Source organism: Panulirus ornatus, chromosome 4, assembly GCF_036320965.1.
Source record: "Panulirus ornatus isolate Po-2019 chromosome 4, ASM3632096v1, whole genome shotgun sequence".
Classification (NCBI taxonomy): domain Eukaryota; kingdom Metazoa; phylum Arthropoda; class Malacostraca; order Decapoda; family Palinuridae; genus Panulirus; species Panulirus ornatus.
Genome location: NC_092227.1, coordinates 89169861 through 89193381, shown reverse-complemented (window position 1 = coordinate 89193381; position 23521 = coordinate 89169861). Strand labels below are relative to the sequence as shown.

Here is a 23521-nt window from a genome sequence, read left to right as displayed (position 1 = left end):
GAAGCTCAGAACTGGGAAAAGTATTGAGTTTCAGCACCCTGATGGGTGCTCAATTTATACTGGAGTTGCCAAGTCTCACCCCATCTTTTTGTGGTGACCTCATCAGTAAGCTCCTTCGGGGAGGAACTAAAGGGGGAGGCATTGCCCAATTACATCAGGGTAATAGTTCTAGATTTGGACAACCATCTGAGGTGTACTGTTTCTTTTAGTTTTGACAATTTTTGAGCCTCACTGTATCTGGAAATACTGTGCTGGGGTTGTCCTCTGCCAGTGACCTGTCAAGGATGAGGCACAAAGGGCTAAAAAGCGGCACTAGAGTCTACTCGTTATGCCGAGGGTTAAAAGGAACGAGAGATTGAGGGTGATGGCCCTGAATGTGAATGGTATAACTGGGGAGAATAAAAGAAGAGTGATTTTGGAGAGGTGTAAAAGCTGTAGCATGGATGTGCTAGGCATTGGGGAAACCCATATCCTCATGCAAGGTGTGTGGGGTGCAAATGGAAATGATGAATGTAAGTTGTGGAAGGGCATGGAAGGAGGTGTGGTATGGATGGGAATGAGTGAAAATTATCAGGGAAGAGAAAAAGAAGGATGTGCAATTCTGCTATCACCAAGAGTATGGGAGGGTGTTACAGAGCATGAATGGAATGGATCAAGAATAGTAAGGGTGAAAAGAAAGATTGGGATTGTGAAATATGCATGGGTATGTGCATATGCACCTGTGAATATGAAGACTGTATGAGGTAAGGATGAAATGAAACTTTTCTGGAGGGATTTGAATGACTCTATAAATAAAAGAAACATGGTCATATTGGGTGATATGAAAGTGAAAGTGGGATGTGATGGAATTGGAGATATTTGGTAAATAGGGAGTACCTGGAGTAAATATGACGAGAAGCTATCTTGTGGATATTTGTGCTGAGAGGGGTTTATTCCTTGTGAACACCTTTTTTCAGCACAAGACGATCCACAGATACACATGGATGAGGAACGATGGAAGAGCAGAGCAAAAGGCTTTGATTGACTATGTGGCAGTGGATGAAAGATTGAGTAAGGCTATGGTGGATGCTAGAGTCGTGAGAGGATTCTTTGGAGAATCTGACCATTTCGCAGTTCTTGTGGGGATGAACATCAAGAAGTGGGGGTGTGGTGTAAAGAAGAATGAAGAGGAAAAAGAGTTGGTAAGCACAAAGATGAATAAAAAAAAAAAAATACAAGGAAGAGTATGGAAGGAAGGTAACTGAAAGCTTAGATGGAAGTGCAGTGAATGTAGGAATGCAGTCATGTGTAAATGAGGTGTTTAATATGTTTAGATAAATATTATCAAAGGATATAGAATCAGTAGTTGGATACAAGGTAGTGAGACACAGGAATAAAAAGGGCAATGAATGGAGGACAGAAGACACAAGAAATGCTATGGAAGAGAAGAAAAAGGCATACGGTAGATTGCTCAATAGGAATGCACCAGTGGAACTTCAGCAAAGCAGGAGGGAAGAACACAAAATATGTAAGCAGAATGTTAAGAAGCTGACAGAGGAAAGCAAAGAAAGAGTAGATGAAGATTTTGGAAGAAAATTAGGTGAAAAGTTTTGGGATAATAAGAAAGTTTACTGGAAGGAGGTGAAAAAGGAAAGAGGTTGATGTAAGAGTGGAAATGTTGATGTGAGAAGTAACTGAAGGGGAACTGCTGAATCAAAATGAGGAAGTGAAAGGAAGATGGAAAGAGTATCATGAAGAACTGATGAACGTGGAAGAAGGGGAGGCAGCAGTTATTACATGCATGGGTATGGAGGAGGATACAAGTGCAAGGACCTATAACAAAGAGAGAGGTAAGAAGTGTAATAATGAGGCTGAAGGTAGTAAGGCACCTGGAGTGGATAGGATTACAGCTGAAATGCTGAAGTTTGGATGAGAAAGTGTGATAGAGTGGATGCATCATATATGTAATTTAGCATGGAAACAAAGGTTGTTCCTGAGGATTGGGTGAAAGCTATCACTGTTCCTGTATTCAACAGAAAAGATGCAAAGGATGTAAGTAGCAACTATGGGGAATAAGTTGTTGAGTATACCAGGAAAAGTGTATGCAAGAATATTAATTGACAGAGTGATGGAAGTGACTGAATGCAGAATAAGTGAAGAGCAAGGGGGCTCAAGGAAAAGTAGAGGATGTGTGCATCAGATTTTTGTAGTAAAGATGGCCATGGAAAAGCATTTAGCAAAAGGTAAGAAGTTGTATGCAGCTTTTATGGATCTGGAGAAAGTGTAAGACAGAATCGAGTACAATGTTTTATGGGATGTGTTAAGGATAAATGGTAAAGGGGGATAACTGTTCGATGGTGGAAAAGGCTTCTATAGAGGAGTAAATGCATGTGTATGAGTGGATGGAGAGTTGAGTAAAAGTTTTGGGATACATGTAGGTGTGAGGCAGGGTTGCGTGATGTCACTATGGCTTTTTGACATACATATGGATGGAGTGATAAGAGAGATGAAAGGAAACAGAGTGAAAGTAAAGATTTTGTAAAACCAAAAAGAGTAAAAGATGAGTGTGCTAAATTGTGCTGTGGATATTGGGGGGGTAGACTGAGAGAAGTGAGGGACTTTAAGTATCTGGGAGCTGTCGTGGGTAAGTGCAGTGATATGGAAGGGGAGGTAAGGGAGAGAACAGTATAGGGTAGAAGAGTCACTGGGTTCCCAAATAGATTAATGAAGGGTAGGGGTGTAAGTAAGGAAGTGAAGAAAGGATTAAGGGACAGCATAGTCCCACAAACACTGACCTATGCTGCCAAAACATGGACATGGAATGAGGCACAGAGGTCAAGAATCCAGGGGCTGGAAATGAGCTATTTGAGAAGAGCATGTGGTATGACTAAAGAGATGTGGTATGGCAGGGAATGCAAGGGGAATGAGTTGTTGAGTGGTAGAAAGGGTGAAACATAATCCTTTGAGATGGTATGGGCATGTGGAAAGAATGCAAGACTGGGAGTTTAAAAGGAGAGCATACGATAGTATAATTAAAGGGGTTGGTATGAGTGGAAGAACACTTGTGACATGGACAAATAGGGTGAAGGAACACTGGAAAGAGAGAAGCAGAGGAAGAATGCATGGAATGGTGTATGCGGAGGAGGCTTGTAAGGACAGGGATACGTGGAAACTCTTTTGCCATGCCACCTGCTGATGGGAGTTCCCAGAGGGAACATGCATCCGAGATATAACCAGTTAATGAGCATTCATCAAAAAACATTGTATATTATAATAAATAAAACACATATCTAACAATGAATGAGCTCTAGAGGATCTAAAAGAATTAAAGTATCAGATTTAAATGAATACAAACGAGCCCTGTGTTGCCAGTTCATAACACTCATCAAAAACACTGTCATTTATCGCTGTACAACTTTTATACATCTTTTTTATGCATTTCAATACATAACATATATCTATGCAGCATATCTTGACATTATAATGAGCATAACACAACTAAATTAAGGAGAAAATAAGAAAAAAAAACAATGTATGAAATGCTTTGTGGGTGGCAATGGCAGTATCAGCTGGTGACTGTCACTAATTTGGTTCAGATCTTAAACTTGGTGTGGGTAGATAGCAGCATCTACTGGGTCCTTGTGGCATCAATGTGATGTCTTCAACTTCCCTATATTATAGTTTAAAGAAAGGTATAAAAGAATAAACATATAAATAAACCAATATAAGGGTGGCCGGAGATAGTGAAATAGTCATGTTGTGTCTGGGAGGTATAAATTCCAGCATGGGCAGAAAGCACTACTATCAGGGTTTCTGATGCCACTTTTTTGATCAGGTGAGTGTTAGCCAATTGCATGGGCTGTTCAAACCGCTTTTTATTTACCAATGACTTTTGTCACTTTTCACGAGCTCCATGGACCTATACACTGAACTGGCCAAAAGGTAAAACGAACAAGGAGATGAATTCCTTTCTTAATATGATCCTGTAATTCTTTTATTTCAATACCCATAATACCTAGTAATCCATCTATCTTTATTATGCAAGCCACTTCCTATAAAAGATCTGGCGGGGTACAAAGAAATTTCTATGGAACCATGGCCATGACAATATTCAAAATAATTTGGCCAAGAACTAAATTAAACTTATCAGCAGCAGCTTATCAAGAAAAAGCATGTATTTTGTTCATGATAAAATGTCTATCCACTGCATCTTGCGAGTATGTATGAACAAGTACAGAAGAATTAAGAGACAGCCAAAAAACATAATTTTCAACAGCAACTTTCTAGTAACAACAATCACTCCCTTACTCCATTAACGGGAAGCTCAAACACTTTCAAACTGCACATAATCTTATAACAAATAATCACTTTATATCTCTGTTTCTTTACATGCTAAGTTCCACTTCCAATTTTCCAATATGTTAAACAATCTTAAAGGTAACACTGTTGAGCTATTTGGTCACTTGTATCTAATTGAGGAAACAGTACTGGAAAAAGTAACAAAACTCAGGCAGTTTGTACACCAATGTATTCCTAAACTCAAAAAGAATTACTACTTCTGGCAATATCCATCTAATGTTTTTTCTTAAATGCCAACACCTGATCATTCCTTTTACTAAACTACTTAATTTAAAGGGTACTAGACAACCTTATTCTTTTCAAATTCACTTGCCAAAATTTTTTTCTGGGAACAGAAAGGCCAACTACTTCTGTATTCAAATGACATATGAACATGTAAATCTTTTTTAAACATACATCAACAGTAACCAAAAGTCTAACAGTAATATGCATGGTGGTATTTGTTATCCAGCACAAAGAGTGTTAAAGGACAAAATGAGACAAGACTTACAGGTACTTCTCCATGGAAGAGTTAGCAAAGTTCAAGAAATTCAAAGTACTAACAGACTAAACTTTATGGAGGTATCTTCTTCTGGTATGAATCCTGTGTGGAACTGCAGCTGAGCTATCTTCACCCCGATCACCTTCCCCATCATCCTCCGAGCATGATAAACATATACACATATGTCACCCACCAGATGCACATTTATAGGTATAATGATCTGCAATAAAAAAAATTTGGTATGTACCAACATTACAAATTACAAACAGAGAAGAAGCAATTGGTAAAGAAAAACATTCAAAGACAAGAATCACACATAAATTCTGGGAATATGATGAATGTTTGGCCAATGGAAGTACTCTTAACCCTGCATACTTCATCAGAAGTTTGTGTGGAATATATTGATAACATATCTAAAAGGAAATCTTATTATATATTCAACTCCACAGAGGTTCATTAATTTCTCAATACAATATACAGCTCTTAGTTATGAAAAGGGTGAGATTAATCTCTTGTGGCATAAATGAAAGGTCCTAAGATCAGTAAGTTGCCAAGCAGATACACTCATGAAATCTGAGTACAAAGTGGTAAAGTGGTAGAGCTCAAGAAGGGGCATAGGATACAAGGGGCAAATTTCATAATGCCTATTAGAAGGTTCAAATCTTATATAATTTTTAGACTCCTTCAGGATAAATGAGATAATTTTCCAAACCATTTTTAAGAGGTATTCACACACACACACACACACACACACACACACACACATGTAAGGCATGTGTACGAGTAGGAAGAGAGGAGAGTGATTAGATCCCAGTGAACGTTGGTCTGTGGCATGGGTGTGTGATGTCCCCATGGTTGAATAATCCGCTTATGGATGGGATGGTCAGGGAGGTAAATGCAAGTTTTGGAGAGAGGGGCGAGTATGCAGTCTGTTGGGATGAGAGTACTTGGAAAGTGAGTCAATTGTTTGCCGATGATACACCTCTATTGGCTGATTCGAGTGAGAAACAGCAGAAGTTGGTGACTGAGTTTGGAAGAGTGTGTGATAGGAGAAAGTTGAGTGTAAATGTGAAACACAGCAAGGTTATTAGGTTCAGTAGGATGGAGGAACAAGTTAACCAAGATGTAAATTTGAATGGAGACAAATTGGAGAAAGTGTTATATATATATAATATGGAACCATGGAAGCGGAAGTGAATCATAGGGTGGGGGAGGGGGCGAAAATTCTGGGAGCACTGAAGAATGTTTGGAAGTCGAGAATATTATCTCGGAAAGCAAAAATGGGTATGTTTGAAGGAATAGTGGTTCCAACAATGATGTATGGTTGCGAGGCGTGGGCTATGGATAGAGTAGTGCGCAGGAGGGTGGATGTGCTGGAAATGAGATGTTTGAGGACAATATGTGGTGTGAGGTGGTTTGATCGAGTAAGTAATGTAAGGGTAGGAGAGATGTGTGGAAATAAAAGGAGTGTGGTTGAGAGAGCAGAAGAGGGTGTTTTGAAATGGTTTGGTCACATGGAGAGAATGAGTGAAGAAAGACTGACAAAGAGGATATATATGTCAGAGGTGGAGGGAACGAGAAGTGGGAGACCAAATTGGAGGTGGAAAGATGGAGTGAAAAAGATTTTGAGTGATCGGGGCCTGAACAAGCAGGAGGGTGAAAGGCGTGCAAGGAATAGAGTGAATTGGAACGATGTGGTATACCGGGGTCAACGTGCTGTCAATGGATTGAACCAGGGCATGTGAAGCGTCTGGGGTAAACCATGGAAAGTTGTGTGGGGTCTGGATGTGGAAAGGGAGCTGTGGTTTCGGTGCATTATTACATGACAGCTAGAGACTGAGTGTGAACGAATGGGGCCTTTGGTGTCTTTTCCTAGCACTACCTCACACACATGAGGGGGGAGGGGGTTGTTATTCCATGTGTGGTGAGGTGGCGATGGGAACAAATAAAGGCAGACAGTATGAATTATGTACATGTGTATATATGCATATGTCTGTGTGTGTATATATATGTGTACATTGAGATGTATAGGTATGTATATTTGCGTGTGTGGACGTGTATGTATATACATTGTGTATGGGGGTGGGTTGGGCCATTTCTTTCGTCTGTTTCCTTGCACTACCTCGCTTGCGCGGGAGACGGCGGCAGGGCAAAATGAATAAATAGATAAATATATATAGGGGAGAAAGAATACTTCCCACGTATTCCCTGCATGTCGTAGAAGGTGACTAAAAGGGAAGGGAGCGGGGGAATGGAAATCCTCCCCTCTCATTTTTTTTTTAAATTTTCCAAAAGAAGGAACAGAGAAGGGGGCCATATGAGGATATTCCCTCAAAGGCCCAGTCCTCTGTTCTTAACGCTACCTCGCTAATGCGGGAAATGGCGAATAGTATGAAATATATATATATATATATATATATATATATATATATATATATATATATATATATATATATATATATATATATATATATATCTTTTCTTTCAAACTATTCGCCATTTCCCGCGTTAGCGAAGTAGCGTTAAGAACAGTGGACTGGGCCTTGGAGGGAATATCCTCACCTGGCCCCCTTCTCTGTTTTGAGCTTGGGAAGGAGACCTGTGTGGGGAAGTACCAGGAGAGACTGTGTACAGAATGGAAAAAGGTGAGAACAATGGAAGTAAGGGGAGTGGGGGAGGAATGGGATGTATTTAGGGAATCAGTGATGGATTGCGCAAAAGATGCTTGTGGCATGAGAAGAGTGGGAGGTGGGCTGTTTAGAAAGGGTAGTGAGTGGTGGGATGAAGAAGTAAGAGTATTAGTGAAAGAGAAGAGAGAGGCATTTGGACGATGTTTGCAGGGAAAAAATGCAATTGAGTGGGAGAAGTATAAAAGAAAGAGACAGGAGGTCAAGAGAAAGGTGCAAGAGGTGAAAAAAAGGGCAAATGAGAGTTGGGGTGAGAGACTATCAGTAAATTTTAGGGAGAATAAAAAGATGTTCTGGAAGGAGGTAAATAGGGTGCGTAAGACAAGGGAGCAAATGGGAACTTCAGTGAAGGGCGTAAATGGGGAGGTGATAACAAGTAGCGGTGATGTGAGAAGGAGATGGAATGAGTATTTTGAAGGTTTGTTGAATGTGTCTGATGACAGAGTGGCAGATATAGGGTGTTTTGGTTGAGGTGGTGTGCAAAGTGAGAGGGTTAGGGAAAATGATTTGGTAAACAGAGAAGAGGTAGTAAAAGCTTTGCGGAAGATGAAAGCCGGCAAGGCAGCAGGTTTGGATGGTATTGCAGTGGAATTTATTAAGAAAGGGGGTGACTGTATTGTTGACTGGTTGGTAAGGTTATTTAATGTATGTATGACTCATGGTGAGGTGCCTGAGGATTGGCGGAATGCGTGCATAGTGCCATTGTACAAAGGCAAAGGGGATAAGAGTGAGTGCTCAAATTACAGAGGTATAAGTTTGTTGAGTATTCCTGGTAAATTATATGGGAGGGTATTGATTGAGAGGGTGAAGGCATGTACAGAGCATCAGATTGGGGAAGAGCAGTGCGGTTTCAGAAGTGGTAGAGGATGTGTGGATCAGGTGTTTGCTTTGAAGAATGTATGTGAGAAATACTTAGAAAAGCAAATGGATTTGTATGTAGCATTTATGGATCTGGAGAAGGCATATGATAGAGTTGATAGAGATGCTCTGTGGAAGGTATTAAGAATATATGGTGTGGGAGGCAAGTTGTTAGAAGCAGTGAAAAGTTTTTATCGAGGATGTAAGGCATGTGTACGTGTAGGAAGAGAGGAAAGTGATTGGTTCTCAGTGAATGTAGGTTTGCGGCAGGGGTGTGTGATGTCTCCATGGTTGTTTAATTTGTTTATGGATGGGGTTGTAAGGGAGGTAAATGCAAGAGTCCTGGAAAGAGGGGCAAGTATGAAGTCTGTTGGGGATGAGAGAGCTTGGGAAGTGAGTCAGTTGTTGTTCGCTGATGATACAGCGCTGGTGGCTGATTCATGTGAGAAACTGCAGAAGCTGGTGACTGAGTTTGGTAAAGTGTGTGGAAGAAGAAAGTTGAGAGTAAATGTGAATAAGAGCAAGGTTATTAGGTACAGTAGGGGTGAGGGTCAAGTCAATTGGGAGGTGAGTTTGAATGGAGAAAAACTGGAGGAAGTGAAGTGTTTTAGATATCTGGGAGTGGATCTGTCAGCGGATGGAACCATGGAAGCGGAAGTGGATCATAGGGTGGGGGAGGGGGCGAAAATTTTGGGAGCCTTGAAAAATGTGTGGAAGTCGAGAACATTATCTCGGAAAGCAAAAATGGGTATGTTTGAGGGAATAGTGGTTCCAACAATGTTGTATGGTTGCGAGGCGTGGGCTATGGATAGAGATGTGCGCAGGAGGATGGATGTGCTGGAAATGAGATGTTTGAGGACAATGTGTGGTGTGAGGTGGTTTGATCGAGTAAGTAACGTAAGGGTAAGAGAGATGTGTGGAAATAAAAAGAGCGTGGTTGAGAGAGCAGAAGAGGGTGTTTTGAAATGGTTTGGGCACATGGAGAGAATGAGTGAGGAGAGATTGACCAAGAGGATATATGTGTCGGAGGTGGAGGGAACGAGGAGAAGAGGGAGACCAAATTGGAGGTGGAAAGATGGAGTGAAAAAGATTTTGTGTGATCGGGGCCTGAACATGCAGGAGGGTGAAAGGAGGGCAAGAAATAGAGTGAATTGGAGTCATGTGGTATACAGGGGTTGACGTGCTGTCAGTGGATTGAAGCAAGGCATGTGAAGCGTCTGGGGTAAACCATGGAAAGCTGTGTAGGTATGTATATTTGCGTGTGTGGACGTGTGTATGTACATGTGTATGGGGGGGGGGTTGGGCCATTTCTTTCGTCTGTTTCCTTGCGCTACCTCGCAAACGCGGGAGACAGCGACAAAGTATAAAAAAAAAAAAAAAAAAAAAAAAAATATATATATATATATATATATATATATATATATATATATATATATATATATATTTATATATTTTCTTTCTTTCAAACTATTCGCCATTTCCCGCATTAGCGAGGTAGCGTTAAGAACAGAGAACTGGGCCTTTGAGGGAATATCCTCACCTGGCCCCTTCTCTGTTCCTTCTTTTGGAAAAAAAAAAAAAAAAAAAAAAAAAAAAAATGAGAGGGGAGGATTTCCAGCCCCCCGCTCCCTCCCCTTTTAGTTGCCTTCTACGACACGCAGGGAATACGTGGGAAGTATTCTTTCTCCCCTATCCCCAGGGATAATATATATATATATATATATATATATATGTATATTTGCGTGTGTGGACGTATGTATATACATGTGTATGAATGTGGGTTGGGCCATTTCTTTCGTCTGTTTCCTTGCGCTACCTCGCAAACGCGGGAGACCGGCAAAAAAAAAAAAAAAAAAAAAAAAAAAAAAAAAATGGAAATGGTGAAGAGCTTGTAGATTTATGTGCTGAAAAAGGACTGATGATTGGGAATACCTGGTTTAAAAAGCGAGATATACATAAGTATACTTATGTAAGTAGGAGAGATGGCCAGAGAGCGTTATTGGATTACGTGTTAATTGACAGGCGCGCGAAAGAGAGACTTTTGGATGTTAATGTGCTGAGAGGTGCAACTGGAGGGATGTCTGATCATTATCTTGTGGAGGCTAAGGTGAAGATTAGTATGGGTTTTCAGAAAAGAGGAGTGAATGTTGGGGTGAAGAAGGTGGTGAGAGTAAGTGAGCTTGGGAAGGAGACCTGTGTGGGGAAGTACCAGGAGAGACTGTGTACAGAATGGAAAAAGGTGAGAACAATGGAAGTAAGGGGAGTGGGGGAGGAATGGGATGTATTTAGGGAATCAGTGATGGATTGCGCAAAAGATGCTTGTGGCATGAGAAGAGTGGGAGGTGGGCTGTTTAGAAAGGGTAGTGAGTGGTGGGATGAAGAAGTAAGAGTATTAGTGAAAGAGAAGAGAGAGGCATTTGGACGATTTTTGCAGGGAAAAAATGCAATTGAGTGGGAGAAGTATAAAAGAAAGAGACAGGAGGTCAAGAGAAAGGTGCAAGAGGTGAAAAAAAGGGCAAATGAGAGTTGGGGTGAGAGACTATCAGTAAATTTTAGGGAGAATAAAAAGATGTTCTGGAAGGAGGTAAATAGGGTGCGTAAGACAAGGGAGCAAATGGGAACTTCAGTGAAGGGCGCAAATGGGGAGGTGATAACAAGTAGCGGTGATGTGAGAAGGAGATGGAATGAGTATTTTGAAGGTTTGTTGAATGTGTCTGATGACAGAGTGGCAGATATAGGGTGTTTTGGTCGAGGTGGTGTGCAAAGTGAGAGGGTTAGGGAAAATGATTTGGTAAACAGAGAAGAGGTAGTAAAAGCTTTGCGGAAGATGAAAGCCGGCAAGGCAGCAGGTTTGGATGGTATTGCAGTGGAATTTATTAAAAAAGGGGGTGACTGTATTGTTGACTGGTTGGTAAGGTTATTTAATGTATGTATGACTCATGGTGAGGTGCCTGAGGATTGGCGGAATGCGTGCATAGTGCCATTGTACAAAGGCAAAGGGGATAAGAGTGAGTGCTCAAATTACAGAGGTATAAGTTTGTTGAGTATTCCTGGTAAATTATATGGGAGGGTATTGATCGAGAGGGTGAAGGCATGTACAGAGCATCAGATTGGGGAAGAGCAGTGCGGTTTCAGAAGTGGTAGAGGATGTGTGGATCAGGTGTTTGCTTTGAAGAATGTATGTGAGAAATACTTAGAAAAGCAAATGGATTTGTATGTAGCATTTATGGATCTGGAGAAGGCATATGATAGAGTTGATAGAGATGCTCTGTGGAAGGTATTAAGAATATATGGTGTGGGAGGCAAGTTGTTAGAAGCAGTGAAAAGTTTTTATCGAGGATGTAAGGCATGTGTACGTGTAGGAGGAAAGGAAAGTGATTGGTTCTCAGTGAATGTAGGTTTGCGGCAGGGGTGTGTGATGTCTCCATGGTTGTTTAATTTGTTTATGGATGGGGTTGTAAGGGAGGTAAATGCAAGAGTCCTGGAAAGAGGGGCAAGTATGAAGTCTGTTGGGGATGAGAGAGCTTGGGAAGTGAGTCAGTTGTTGTTCGCTGATGATACAGCGCTGGTGGCTGATTCATGTGAGAAACTGCAGAAGCTGGTGACTGAGTTTGGTAAAGTGTGTGGAAGAAGAAAGTTGAGAGTAAATGTGAATAAGAGCAAGGTTATTAGGTACAGTAGGGGTGAGGGTCAAGTCAATTGGGAGGTGAGTTTGAATGGAGAAAAACTGGAGGAAGTGAAGTGTTTTAGATATCTGGGAGTGGATCTGTCAGCGGATGGAACCATGGAAGCGGAAGTGGATCATAGGGTGGGGGAGGGGGCGAAAATTTTGGGAGCCTTGAAAAATGTGTGGAAGTCGAGAACATTATCTCGGAAAGCGAAAATGGGTATGTTTGAGGGAATAGTGGTTCCAACAATGTTGTATGGTTGCGAGGCGTGGGCTATGGATAGAGATGTGCGCAGGAGGATGGATGTGCTGGAAATGAGATGTTTGAGGACAATGTGTGGTGTGAGGTGGTTTGATCGAGTAAGTAACGTAAGGGTAAGAGAGATGTGTGGAAATAAAAAGAGCGTGGTTGAGAGAGCAGAAGAGGGTGTTTTGAAATGGTTTGGGCACATGGAGAGAATGAGTGAGGAGAGATTGACCAAGAGGATATATGTGTCGGAGGTGGAGGGAACGAGGAGAAGAGGGAGACCAAATTGGAGGTGGAAAGATGGAGTGAAAAGGATTTTGTGTGATCGGGGCCTGAACATGCAGGAGGGTGAAAGGAGGGCAAGGAATAGAGTGAATTGGAGTCATGTGGTATACAGGGGTTGACGTGCTGTCAGTGGATTGAATCAAGGCATGTGAAGCGTCTGGGGTAAACCATGGAAAGCTGTGTAGGTATGTATATTTGCGTGTGTGGACGTGTGTATGTACATGTGTATGGGGGGGGGGGTTGGGCCATTTCTTTCGTCTGTTTCCTTGCGCTACCTCGCAAACGCGGGAGACAGCGACAAAGTATAAAAAAAAAAAAAAAAAAAAAAAAAAAAAAAAAAAAATATATATATATATATATATATATATATATATATATATATATATATTTTTTTTTTCTTTTTTGCCGGTCTCCCGCGTTTGCGAGGCAGCGCAAGGAAACAGACGAAAGAAATGGCCCAACCCACATTCATACACATGTATATACATACATCCACACACGCAAATATACATACCTACACAGCTTTCCATGGTTTACCCCAGACGCTTCACATGCCCCAATTCAATCCACTGACACCACATCAACCCCGGTATACCACATCGCTCCAATTCACTCTATTCCTTGCCCTCCTTTCACCCTCCTGCATGTTCAGGCCCCGATCACACAAAATTTTTTTCACTCCATCTTTCCACCTCCAATTTGGTCTCCCACTTCTCCTCGTTCCCTCCACCTCCGACACATATATCCTCTAAGTCAATCTTTCCTCAATCATTCTCTCCATGTGCCCAAACCATTTCAAAACACCCTCTTCTGCTCTCTCAACCACGCTCTTTTTATTTCCACACATCTCTCTTACCCTTACGTTACTTACTCGATCAAACCACCTCACACCACACATTGTCCTCAAACATCTCATTTCCAGCACATCCATCCTCCTGCACACAACTCTATCCATAGCCCACGCCTCGCAACCATACAACATTGTTGGAACCACTATTCCTTCAAACATACCCATTTTTGCTTTCCGAGATAATGTTCTCGACTTCCACACATTCTTCAAGGCTCCCAGAATTTTCGCCCCCTCCCCCACCCTATGATCCACTTCCGCTTCCATGGTTCCATCCGCTGCCAGATCCACTCCCAGATATCTAAATCACTTCACTTCCTCCAGTTTTTCTCCATTCAAACTCACCTCCCAATTGACTTGACCCTCAACCCTACTGTACCTAATAACCTTGCTCTTATTCACATTTACTCTTAACTTTCTTCTTTCACACACTTTACCAAACTCAGTCACCAGCTTCTGCAGTTTCTCACATGAATCAGCCACCAGCGCTGTATCATCAGCGAACAACAACTGACTCACTTCCCAAGCTCTCTCATCTCCAACAGACTTCATAATTGCCCCTCTTTCCAAAACTCTTGCATTCACCTCCCTAACAACCCCATCCATAAACAAATTAAACAACCATGGAAACATCACACACCCCTGCCGCAAACCTACATTCACTGAGAACCAATCACTTTCCTCTCTTCCTACACGTACACATGCCTTACATCCTCGATAAAAACTTTTCACTACTTCTAACAACTTTCCTCCCACACCATATATTCTTAATACCTTCCACAGAGCATCTCTATCAACTCTATCATATGCCTTCTCCAGATCCATAAATGCTACATACAAATCCATTTGCTTTTCTAAGTATTTCTCACATACATTCTTCAAAGCAAACACCTGATCCACACATCCTCTACCACTTCTGAAATCACACTGCTCTTCCCCAATCTGATGCTCTGTACATGCCTTCACCCTCTCAATCAATACCCTCCCATATAATTTACCAGGAATACTCAACAAACTTATACCTCTGTAATTTGAGCACTCACTCTTATCCCCTTTGCCTTTGTACAATGGCACTATGCACGCATTCCGCCAATCCTCAGGCACCTCACCGTGAGTCATACATACATTAAATAACCTTACCAACCAGTCAACAATACAGTCACCCCCTTTTTTAATAAATTCCACTGCAATACCATCCAAACCTGCTGCCTTGCCGGCGCTCATCTTCCGCAAAGCTTTTACTACCTCTTCTCTGTTTACCAAATCATTTTCCCTAACCCTCTCACTTTGCACACCACCTCGACCAAAACACCCTATATCTGCCACTCTATCATCAAACACATTCAACAAACCTTCAAAATACTCACTCCATCTCCTTCTCACATCATAATTCTTTATTAGTTTACAATTTTGCGTAAAGAACCCTGTGATTAGGTTGATACTCAATTGTTTAATGAAATTCATAATCATACAATTTTTTCGAATGGAAGATGTATCATATAAATGGAGTCAGTATATTCATAATAGAGATTATTTGCTGCCGTAGAAATTTTTGCATTCTGTTTATTTTGGGCGGAGAGAAGTGCCAAGTTTGAGAGGGTTGCCCCAACAGTCATCTTTAGCTATGGGGAATTATAAGTCCAGACCTAAGTCTTCATGTTCTCGAGAACTTCTTCAGAAGATCTTAGAAAATTATGCTCTTTTAGAAGAAAAGTTGCAAGAAGACTTGCATGGGGAAGATGTTGAAGACTGTACAGACACCCAAAGAATATGCTGTGGGAATGACAGATCAATTGGTGAATCTTTTGAGTTCTGAAAACTATGTTGAAAGAATAGACAATGATATGACACTCATATGACACTTCCCACGCATTCCTCGCGTGTCGTAGAAAGTGACTAGAGGGGACGGGAGCGGGAGGCCAGAAATCCTCCCCTCCTTGTATTTTTTTTAACTTTCTAAAATGGGAAGCAGAAGAAGGAGTCACGCGGGGAGTGCTCATACTCCTCGAAGGCTCAGATTGGGGTGCCTAAATGTGTGTGGATGTAACCAAGATGTGAAAAAAGGAGAGATAGGTAGTATGTTTGAGGAAAGGAACCTGGATGTTTTGGCTCTGAGTGAAACGAAGCTCAAGGGTGAAGGGGAAGAGTGGTTTGGGAATGTCTTGGGAGTAAAGTCAGGGGTTAGTGAGAGGACAAGAGCAAGGGAAGGAGTAGCAGTACTCCTGAAACAGGAGTCGTGGGAGTACGTGATAGAATGTAAGAAAGTAAATTCTCGATTAATATGGGTAAAACTGAAAGTTGATGGAGAGAGATGGGTGATTATTGGTGCATATGCACCTGGGCATGAGAAGAAAGATCATGAGAGGCAAGTGTTTTGGGAGCAGCTGAATGAGTGTGTTAGTGGTTTTGATGCACGAGACCGGGTCATAGTGATGGGTGATTTGAATGCAAAGGTGAGTAATGTGGCAGTTGAGGGAATAATTGGTATACATGGGGTGTTCAGTGTTGTAAATGGAAATGGTGAAGAGCTTGTAGATTTATGTGCTGAAAAAGGACTGATGATTGGGAATACCTGGTTTAAAAAGAGAGATATACATAAGTATACTTATGTAAGTAGGAGAGATGGCCAGAGAGCGTTATTAGATTACGTGTTAATTGACAGGCGCGCGAAAGAGAGACTTTTGGATATTAATGTGGTGAGAGGTGCAACTGGAGGGATGTCTGATCATTATCTTGTGGAGGCTAAGGTGAAGATTTGTATGGGTTTTCAGAAAAAAAGAGTGAATGTTGGGGTGAAGAGGGTGGTGAGAGTAAGTGAGCTTGGGAAGGAGACTTGTGTGAGGAAGTACCAGGAGAGACTGAGTACAGAATGGAAAAAGGTGAGAACAATGGAAGTAAGGGGAGTGGGGGAGGAATGGGATGTATTTAGGGAATCAGTGATGGATTGCGCAAAAGATGCTTGTGGCATGAGAAGAGTGGGAGGTGGGTTGATTAGAAAAGGTAGTGAGTGGTGGGATGAAGAAGTAAGAGTATTAGTGAAAGAGAAGAGAGAGGCATTTGGACGGTTTTTGCAGGGAAAAAATGCAGTTGAGTGGGAGACGTATAAAAGAAAGAGACAGGAGGTCAAGAGAAAGGTGCAAGAGGTGAAAAAAAGGGCAAATGAGAGTTGGGGGGAGAGAGTACCATTAAATTTTAGGGAGAATAAAAAGATGTTCTGGAAGGAGGTAAATAAAGTGCGTAAGACAAAGGAGCAAATGGGAACTTCAGTGAAGGGCGCAAATGGGGAGGTGATATATATATATATATATATATATATATATATATATATATTTTTTTTTTTTTTTTTCATACTTTGTCGCTGTCTCCCGCGTTTGCGAGGTAGCGCAAGGAAACAGACGAAAGAAATGGCCCAACCCCCCCCCATACACATGTACATACGTCCACACACGCAAATATACATACCTACACAGCCTTCCATGGTTTACCCCAGACGCTTCACATGCCTTGATTCAATCCACTGACAGCACGTCAACCCCTGTATACCACATCGCTCCAATTCACTCTATTCCTTGCCCTCCTTTCACCCTCCTGCATGTTCAGGCCCCGATCACACAAAATCTTTTTCACTCCATCTTTCCACCTCCAATTTGGTCTCCCTCTTCTCCTCGTTCCCTCCACCTCCGACACATATATCCTCTTGGTCAATCTTTCCTCACTCATTCTCTCCATGTGCCCAAACCATTTCAAAACACCCTCTTCTGCTCTCTCAACCACGCTCTTTTTATTTCCACACATCTCTCTTACCCTTACGTTACTTACTCGATCAAACCACCTCACACCACACATTGTCCTCAAACATCTCATTTCCAGCACATCCATCCTCCTGCGCACATCTCTATCCATAGCCCACGCCTCGCAACCATACAACATTGTTGGAACCACTATTCCTTCAAACATACCCATTTTTGCTTTCCGAGATAATGTTCTCGACTTCCACACATTTTTCAAGGCTCCCAAAATTTTCGCCCCCTCCCCCACCCTATGATCCACTTCCGCTTCCATGGTTCCATCCGCTGACAGATCCACTCCCAGATATCTAAAACACTTCACTTCCTCCAGTTTTTCTCCATTCAAACTCACCTCCCAATTGACTTGACCCTCACCCCTACTGTACCTAATAACCTTGCTCTTATTCACATTTACTCTTAACTTTCTTCTTCCACACACTTTACCAAACTCAGTCACCAGCTTCTGCAGTTTCTCACATGAATCAGCCACCAGCGCTGTATCATCAGCGAACAACAACTGACTCACTTCCCAAGCTCTCTCATCCCCAACAGACTTCATACTTGCCCCTCTTTCCAGGACTCTTGCATTTACCTCCCTAACAACCCCATCCATAAACAAATTAAACAACCATGGAGACATCACACACCCCTGCCGCAAACCTACATTCACTGAGAACCAATCACTTTCCTCTCTTCCTACACGTACACATGCCTTACATCCTCGATAAAAACTTTTCACTGCTTCTAACAACTTGCCTCCCACACCATATATTCTTAATACCTTCCACAGAGCATCCCTATCAACTCTATCATATGCCTTCTCCAGATCCATAAATGCTACATACAAATCCATTTGCTTTTCTAAGTATTTCTCACATACATTCTTCAAAGCAAACACCTGATCCACACATCCTCTACCACTTCTGAAACCGCACTGCTCTTCCCCAATCTGATGCTCTGTACATGCCTTCACCCTCTCAATCAATACCCTCCCATATAATTTACCAGGAATACTCAACAAACTTATACCTCTGTAATTTGAGCACTCACTCTTATCCCCTTTGCCTTTGTACAATGGCACTATGCACGCATTCCGCCAATCCTCAGGCACCTCACCATGAGTCATACATACATTAAATAACCTTACCAACCAGTCAACAATACAGTCACCCCCCTTTTTAATAAATTCCACTGCAATACCATCCAAACCTGCTGCCTTGCCGGCTTTCATCTTCCGCAAAGCTTTTACTACCTCTTCTCTGTTTACCAAATCATTTTCCCTAACCCTCTCACTTTGCACACCACCTCGACCAAAACACCCTATATCTGCCACTCTGTCATCAGACACATTCAACAAACCTTCAAAATACTCATTCCATCTCCTTCTCACATCACCGCTACTTGTTATCACCTCCCCATTTACGCCCTTCACTGAAGTTCCCATTTGCTCCCTTGTCTTACGTACCCTATTTACCTCCTTCCAGAACATCTTTTTATTCTCCCAAAAATTTACTGATAGTCTCTCACCCCAACTCTTTATTTCTCAACTTTTGGATGTTAATGTGCTGAGAGGTGCAACTGGAGGGATGTCTGATCACTATCTTGTGGAGGCTAAGGTGAAAATTAGTATGGGTTTTCAGAAAAGAGGAGTGAATGTTGGGGTGAAGAAGGTGGTGAGAGTGAGTGAGCTTGGGAAGGAGACCTGTGTGGGGAAGTACCAGGAGAGACTGTGTACAGAATGGAAAAAGGTGAGAACAATGGAAGTAAGGGGAGTGGGGGAGGAATGGGATGTATTTAGGGAATCAGTGATGGATTGCGCAAAAGATGCTTGTGGCATGAGAAGAGTGGGAGGTGGGCTGTTTAGAAAGGGTAGTGAGTGGTGGGATGAAGAAGTAAGAGTATTAGTGAAAGAGAAGAGAGAGGCATTTGGACGATTTTTGCAGGGAAAAAATGCAATTGAGTGGGAGAAGTATAAAAGAAAGAGACAGGAGGTCAAGAGAAAGGTGCAAGAGGTGAAAAAAAGGGCATATATATATATATATATATATATATATATATATATATATATATATATTTTTTTTTTATACTTTGTCGCTGTCTCCCGCGTTTGCGAGGTAGCGCAAGGAAACAGGCGAAAGAAATGGCCCAACCCCCCCCCATACACATGTATATACATACGTCCACACACGCAAATATACATACCTACACAGCTTTCCATGGTTTACCCCAGACGCTTCACATGCCTTGATTCAATCCACTGACAGCACGTCAACCCCGGTATACCACATCGCTCCAATTCACTCTATTCCTTGCCCTCCTTTCACCCTCCTGCATGTTCAGGCCCCGATCACACAAAATCTTTTTCACTCCATCTTTCCACCCCCAATTTGGTCTCCCTCTTCTCCTTGCTCCCTCCACCTCCGACACATATATCCTCTTGGTCAATCTTTCCTCATTCATCCTCTCCATGTGCCCAAACCACTTCAAAACACCCTCTTCTGCTCTCTCAACCACGCTCTTTTTATTTCCACACATCTCTCTTACCCTTATGTTACTCAATCGATCAAACCACCTCACACCACACATTGTCCTCAAACATCTCATTTCCAGCACATCCATCCTCCTACGCACAACTCTATCCATAGCCCACGCCTCGCAACCATACAACATTGTTGGAACCACTATTCCTTCAAACATACCCATTTTTGCTTTCCGAGATAATGTTCTCGACTTCCACACATTCTTCAAGGCCCCCAGAATTTTCGCCCCCTCCCCCACCCTATGATCCACTTCCGCTTCCATGGTTCCATTCGCTGCCAGATCCACTCCCAGATATCTAAAACACTTCACTTCCTCCAGTTTTTCTCCATTCAAACTCACCTCCCAATTGACTTGACCCTCAACCCTACTGTACCTAATAACCTTGCTCTTATTCACATTTACTCTTAACTTTCTTCTTCCACACACTTTACCAAACTCAGTCACCAGCTTCTGCAGTTTCTCACATGAATCAGCCACCAGCGCTGTATCATCAGCGAACAACAACTGACTCACTTCCCAAGCTCTCTCATCCCCAACAGACTTCATACTTGCCCCTCTTTCCAAAACTCTTGCATTTACCTCCCTAACAACCCCATCCATAAACAAATTAAACAACCATGGAGACATCACACACCCCTGCCGCAAACCTACATTCACTGAGAACCAATCACTTTCCTCTCTTCCTACACGTACACATGCCTTACATCCTCGATAAAAACTTTTCACTGCTTCTAACAACTTTCCTCCCACACCATATATTCTTAATACCTTCCACAGAGCATCTCTATCAACTCTATCATATGCCTTCTCCAGATCCATAAATGCTACATACAAATCCATTTGCTTTTCTAAGTATTTCTCATATACATTCTTCAAAGCAAACACCTGATCCACACATCCTCTACCACTTCTGAAACCACACTGCTCTTCCCCAATCTGATGCTCTGTACATGCCTTCACCCTCTCAATCAATACCCTCCCATATAATTTACCAAGAATACTCAACAAACTTATACCTTATATATTATATTTTATTTTTTATTATACTTTGTCGCTGTCTCCCGCGTTTGCGAGGTAGCGCAAGGAAACAGACGAAAGAAATGGCCCAACCCACCCCCATACACATGTATATACATACGTCCACACACGCAAATATACATACCTACACAGCTTTCCATGGTTTACCCCAGACGCTTCACATGCCCTGCTTCAATCCACTGACAGCACGTCAACCCCGGTATACCACATCGCTCCAATTCACTCTATTCCTTGCCCTCCTTTCACCCTCCTGCATGCTCAGGCCCCGACCACACAAAATCTTTTTCACTCCATCTTTCCACCTCCAATTTGGTCTCCCTCCTCTCCCCGTTCCCTCCACCTCCGACACATATATCCTCTTGGTCAATCTTTCCTCACTCATCCTCTCCATGTGCCCAAACCACTTCAAAACACCCTCTTCTGCTCTCTCAACCACGCTCTTTTTATTTCCACACATCTCTCTTACCCTTACGTTACTCACTCGATTAAACCACCTCACACCACACATTGTCCTCAAACATCTCATTTCCAGCACATCCATCCTCCTGCGCACAACTCTATCCATAGCCCACGCCTCGCAACCATACAACATTGTTGGAAACACTATTCCTTCAAACATACCCATTTTTGCTTTCCGAGATAATGTTCTCGACTTCCACACATTCTTCAAGGCCCCCAGGATTTTCGCCCCCTCCCCCACCCTATGATCCACTTCCGCTTCCATGGTTCCATCCGCTGCCAGATCCACTCCCAGATATCTAAAACACCTCACTTCCTCCAGCTTTTCTCCACTCAAACTCACCTCCCAATTGACTTGACCCTCAACCCTACTGTACCCAATAACCTTGCTCTTATTCACATTCACTCTTAACTTTCTTCTTCCACACACTTTTCCAAACTCAGTCACCAGCTTCTGCAGTTTCTCACATGAATCAGCCACCAGCGCTGTATCATCAGCGAACAACAACTGACTCACTTCCCAAGCTCTCTCATCCCCAACAGACTTCATACTTGCCCCTCTTTCCAAAACTCTTGCATTAACTCCCTAACACACACACACATATATATATATATATATATATATATATATATATATATATATATATATATATATATATATATATATATATTTTTTTTTTATACTTTGTCGCTGTCTCCCGCGTTTGCGAGGTAGCGCAAGGAAACAGACGAAAGAAATGGCCCAACCCCCCCCCATACACATGTATATACATAGGTCCACACACGCAAATATACATACCTACACAGCTTTCCATGGTTTACCCCAGACGCCCCACATGCCCCGATTCAATCCACTGGGGATAGGGGATTAAGAACACCTCCCACGCACTCCCCGCGCGTCGCAGAAGGCGACCAAAAGGGGACGGAGTGGGGGGCTGGATATCCTCCCCTCTCGTTTTTTTTTTAATTTTCCAAAAGAAGGAACAGAGTGGGGCCAGGTGAGGATATTCCAAAAAAGGCCCAGTCCTCTGTTCTCAACGCTACCTCGCTAATGCGGGAAATAGCGAATAGTTTAAAAAAAAAAAAAAAAAAAAAATATATATATATATATATATATATATATATATATATATATATATATATATATATATATTTCCCTGGGGATAGGGGAGAAAGAATACTTCCCACGTATTCCCTGCGTGTCGTAGAAGGCGACTAAAAGGGAAGGGAGCGGGGGGCTGGAAATCCTCCCCTCTCGTTTTTTTTTTTTTTTTTTAATTTTCCAAAAGAAGGAACAGAGAAGAGGGCCAGATGAGGATATTCCCTCAAAGGCCCAGTCCTCTGTTCTTAACGCTACCTCGCTATCGCGGGAAATGGCGAATAGTATGAAAAAAAGAGGTGCAACTGGAGGGATGTCTGATCATTATCTTGTGGAGGCTAAGGTGAAGATTAGTATGGGTTTTCAGAAAAGAAGAGTGAATGTTGGGGTGAAGAAGGTGGTGAGAGTAAGTGAGCTTGGGAAGGAGACCTGTGTGAAGAAGTATCAGGAGAGACTGTGTACAGAATGGAAAAAGGTGAGAACAATGGAAGTAAGGGGAGTGGGGGAGGAATGGGATGTATTTAGGGAATCAGTGATGGATTGCGCAAAAGATGCTTGTGGCATGAGAAGAGTGGGAGGTGGGCTGTTTAGAAAGGGTAGTGAGTGGTGGGATGAAGAAGTAAGAGTATTAGTGAAAGAGAAGACAGAAGTATTTGGACGATTTTTGCAGGGAAAAAATGCAATTGAGTGGGAGAAGTATAAAAGAAAGAGACAGGAGGTCAAGAGAAAGGTGCAAGAGGTGAAAAAAAGGGCAAATGAGAGTTGGGGTGAGAGACTATCAGTAAATTTTAGGGAGAATAAAAAGATGTTCTGGAAGGAGGTAAATAGGGTGCGTAAGACAAGGGAGCAAATGGGAACTTCAGTGAAGGGCGTAAATGGGGAGGTGATAACAAGTAGTGGTGATGTGAGAAGGAGATGGAATGAGTATTTTGAAGGTTTGTTGAATGTGTCTGATGACAGAGTGGCAGATATAGGGTGTTTGGGTCGAGGTGGTGTGCAAAGTGAGAGGGTTAGGGAAAATGATTTGGTAAACAGAGAAGAGGTAGTAAAAGCTTTGCGGAAGATGAAAGCCGGCAAGGCAGCAGGTTTGGATGGTATTGCAGTGGAATTTATTAAAAAAGGGGGTGACTGTATTGTTGACTGGTTGGTAAGGTTATTTAATGTATGTATGACTCATGGTGAGGTG

The 23521-nt window shown here is 42.2% G+C and overlaps 1 protein-coding gene across 3 annotated transcripts in view; it reads right to left on the bottom strand.

Annotated features, from left to right (window-relative positions):
- Window positions 1-23521, bottom strand: part of LOC139746207 (cyclin-G-associated kinase-like) — a 329022-nt gene that overhangs the window by 130507 nt on the left and 174994 nt on the right. For all 3 annotated transcript variants that reach the window (XM_071657155.1, XM_071657166.1, XM_071657174.1), the window contains one exon: window positions 4882-5039. In XM_071657155.1, the coding sequence (XP_071513256.1) occupies window positions 4882-5039 (158 nt within the window). The remainder of the gene's footprint in view (window positions 1-4881; window positions 5040-23521) is intronic.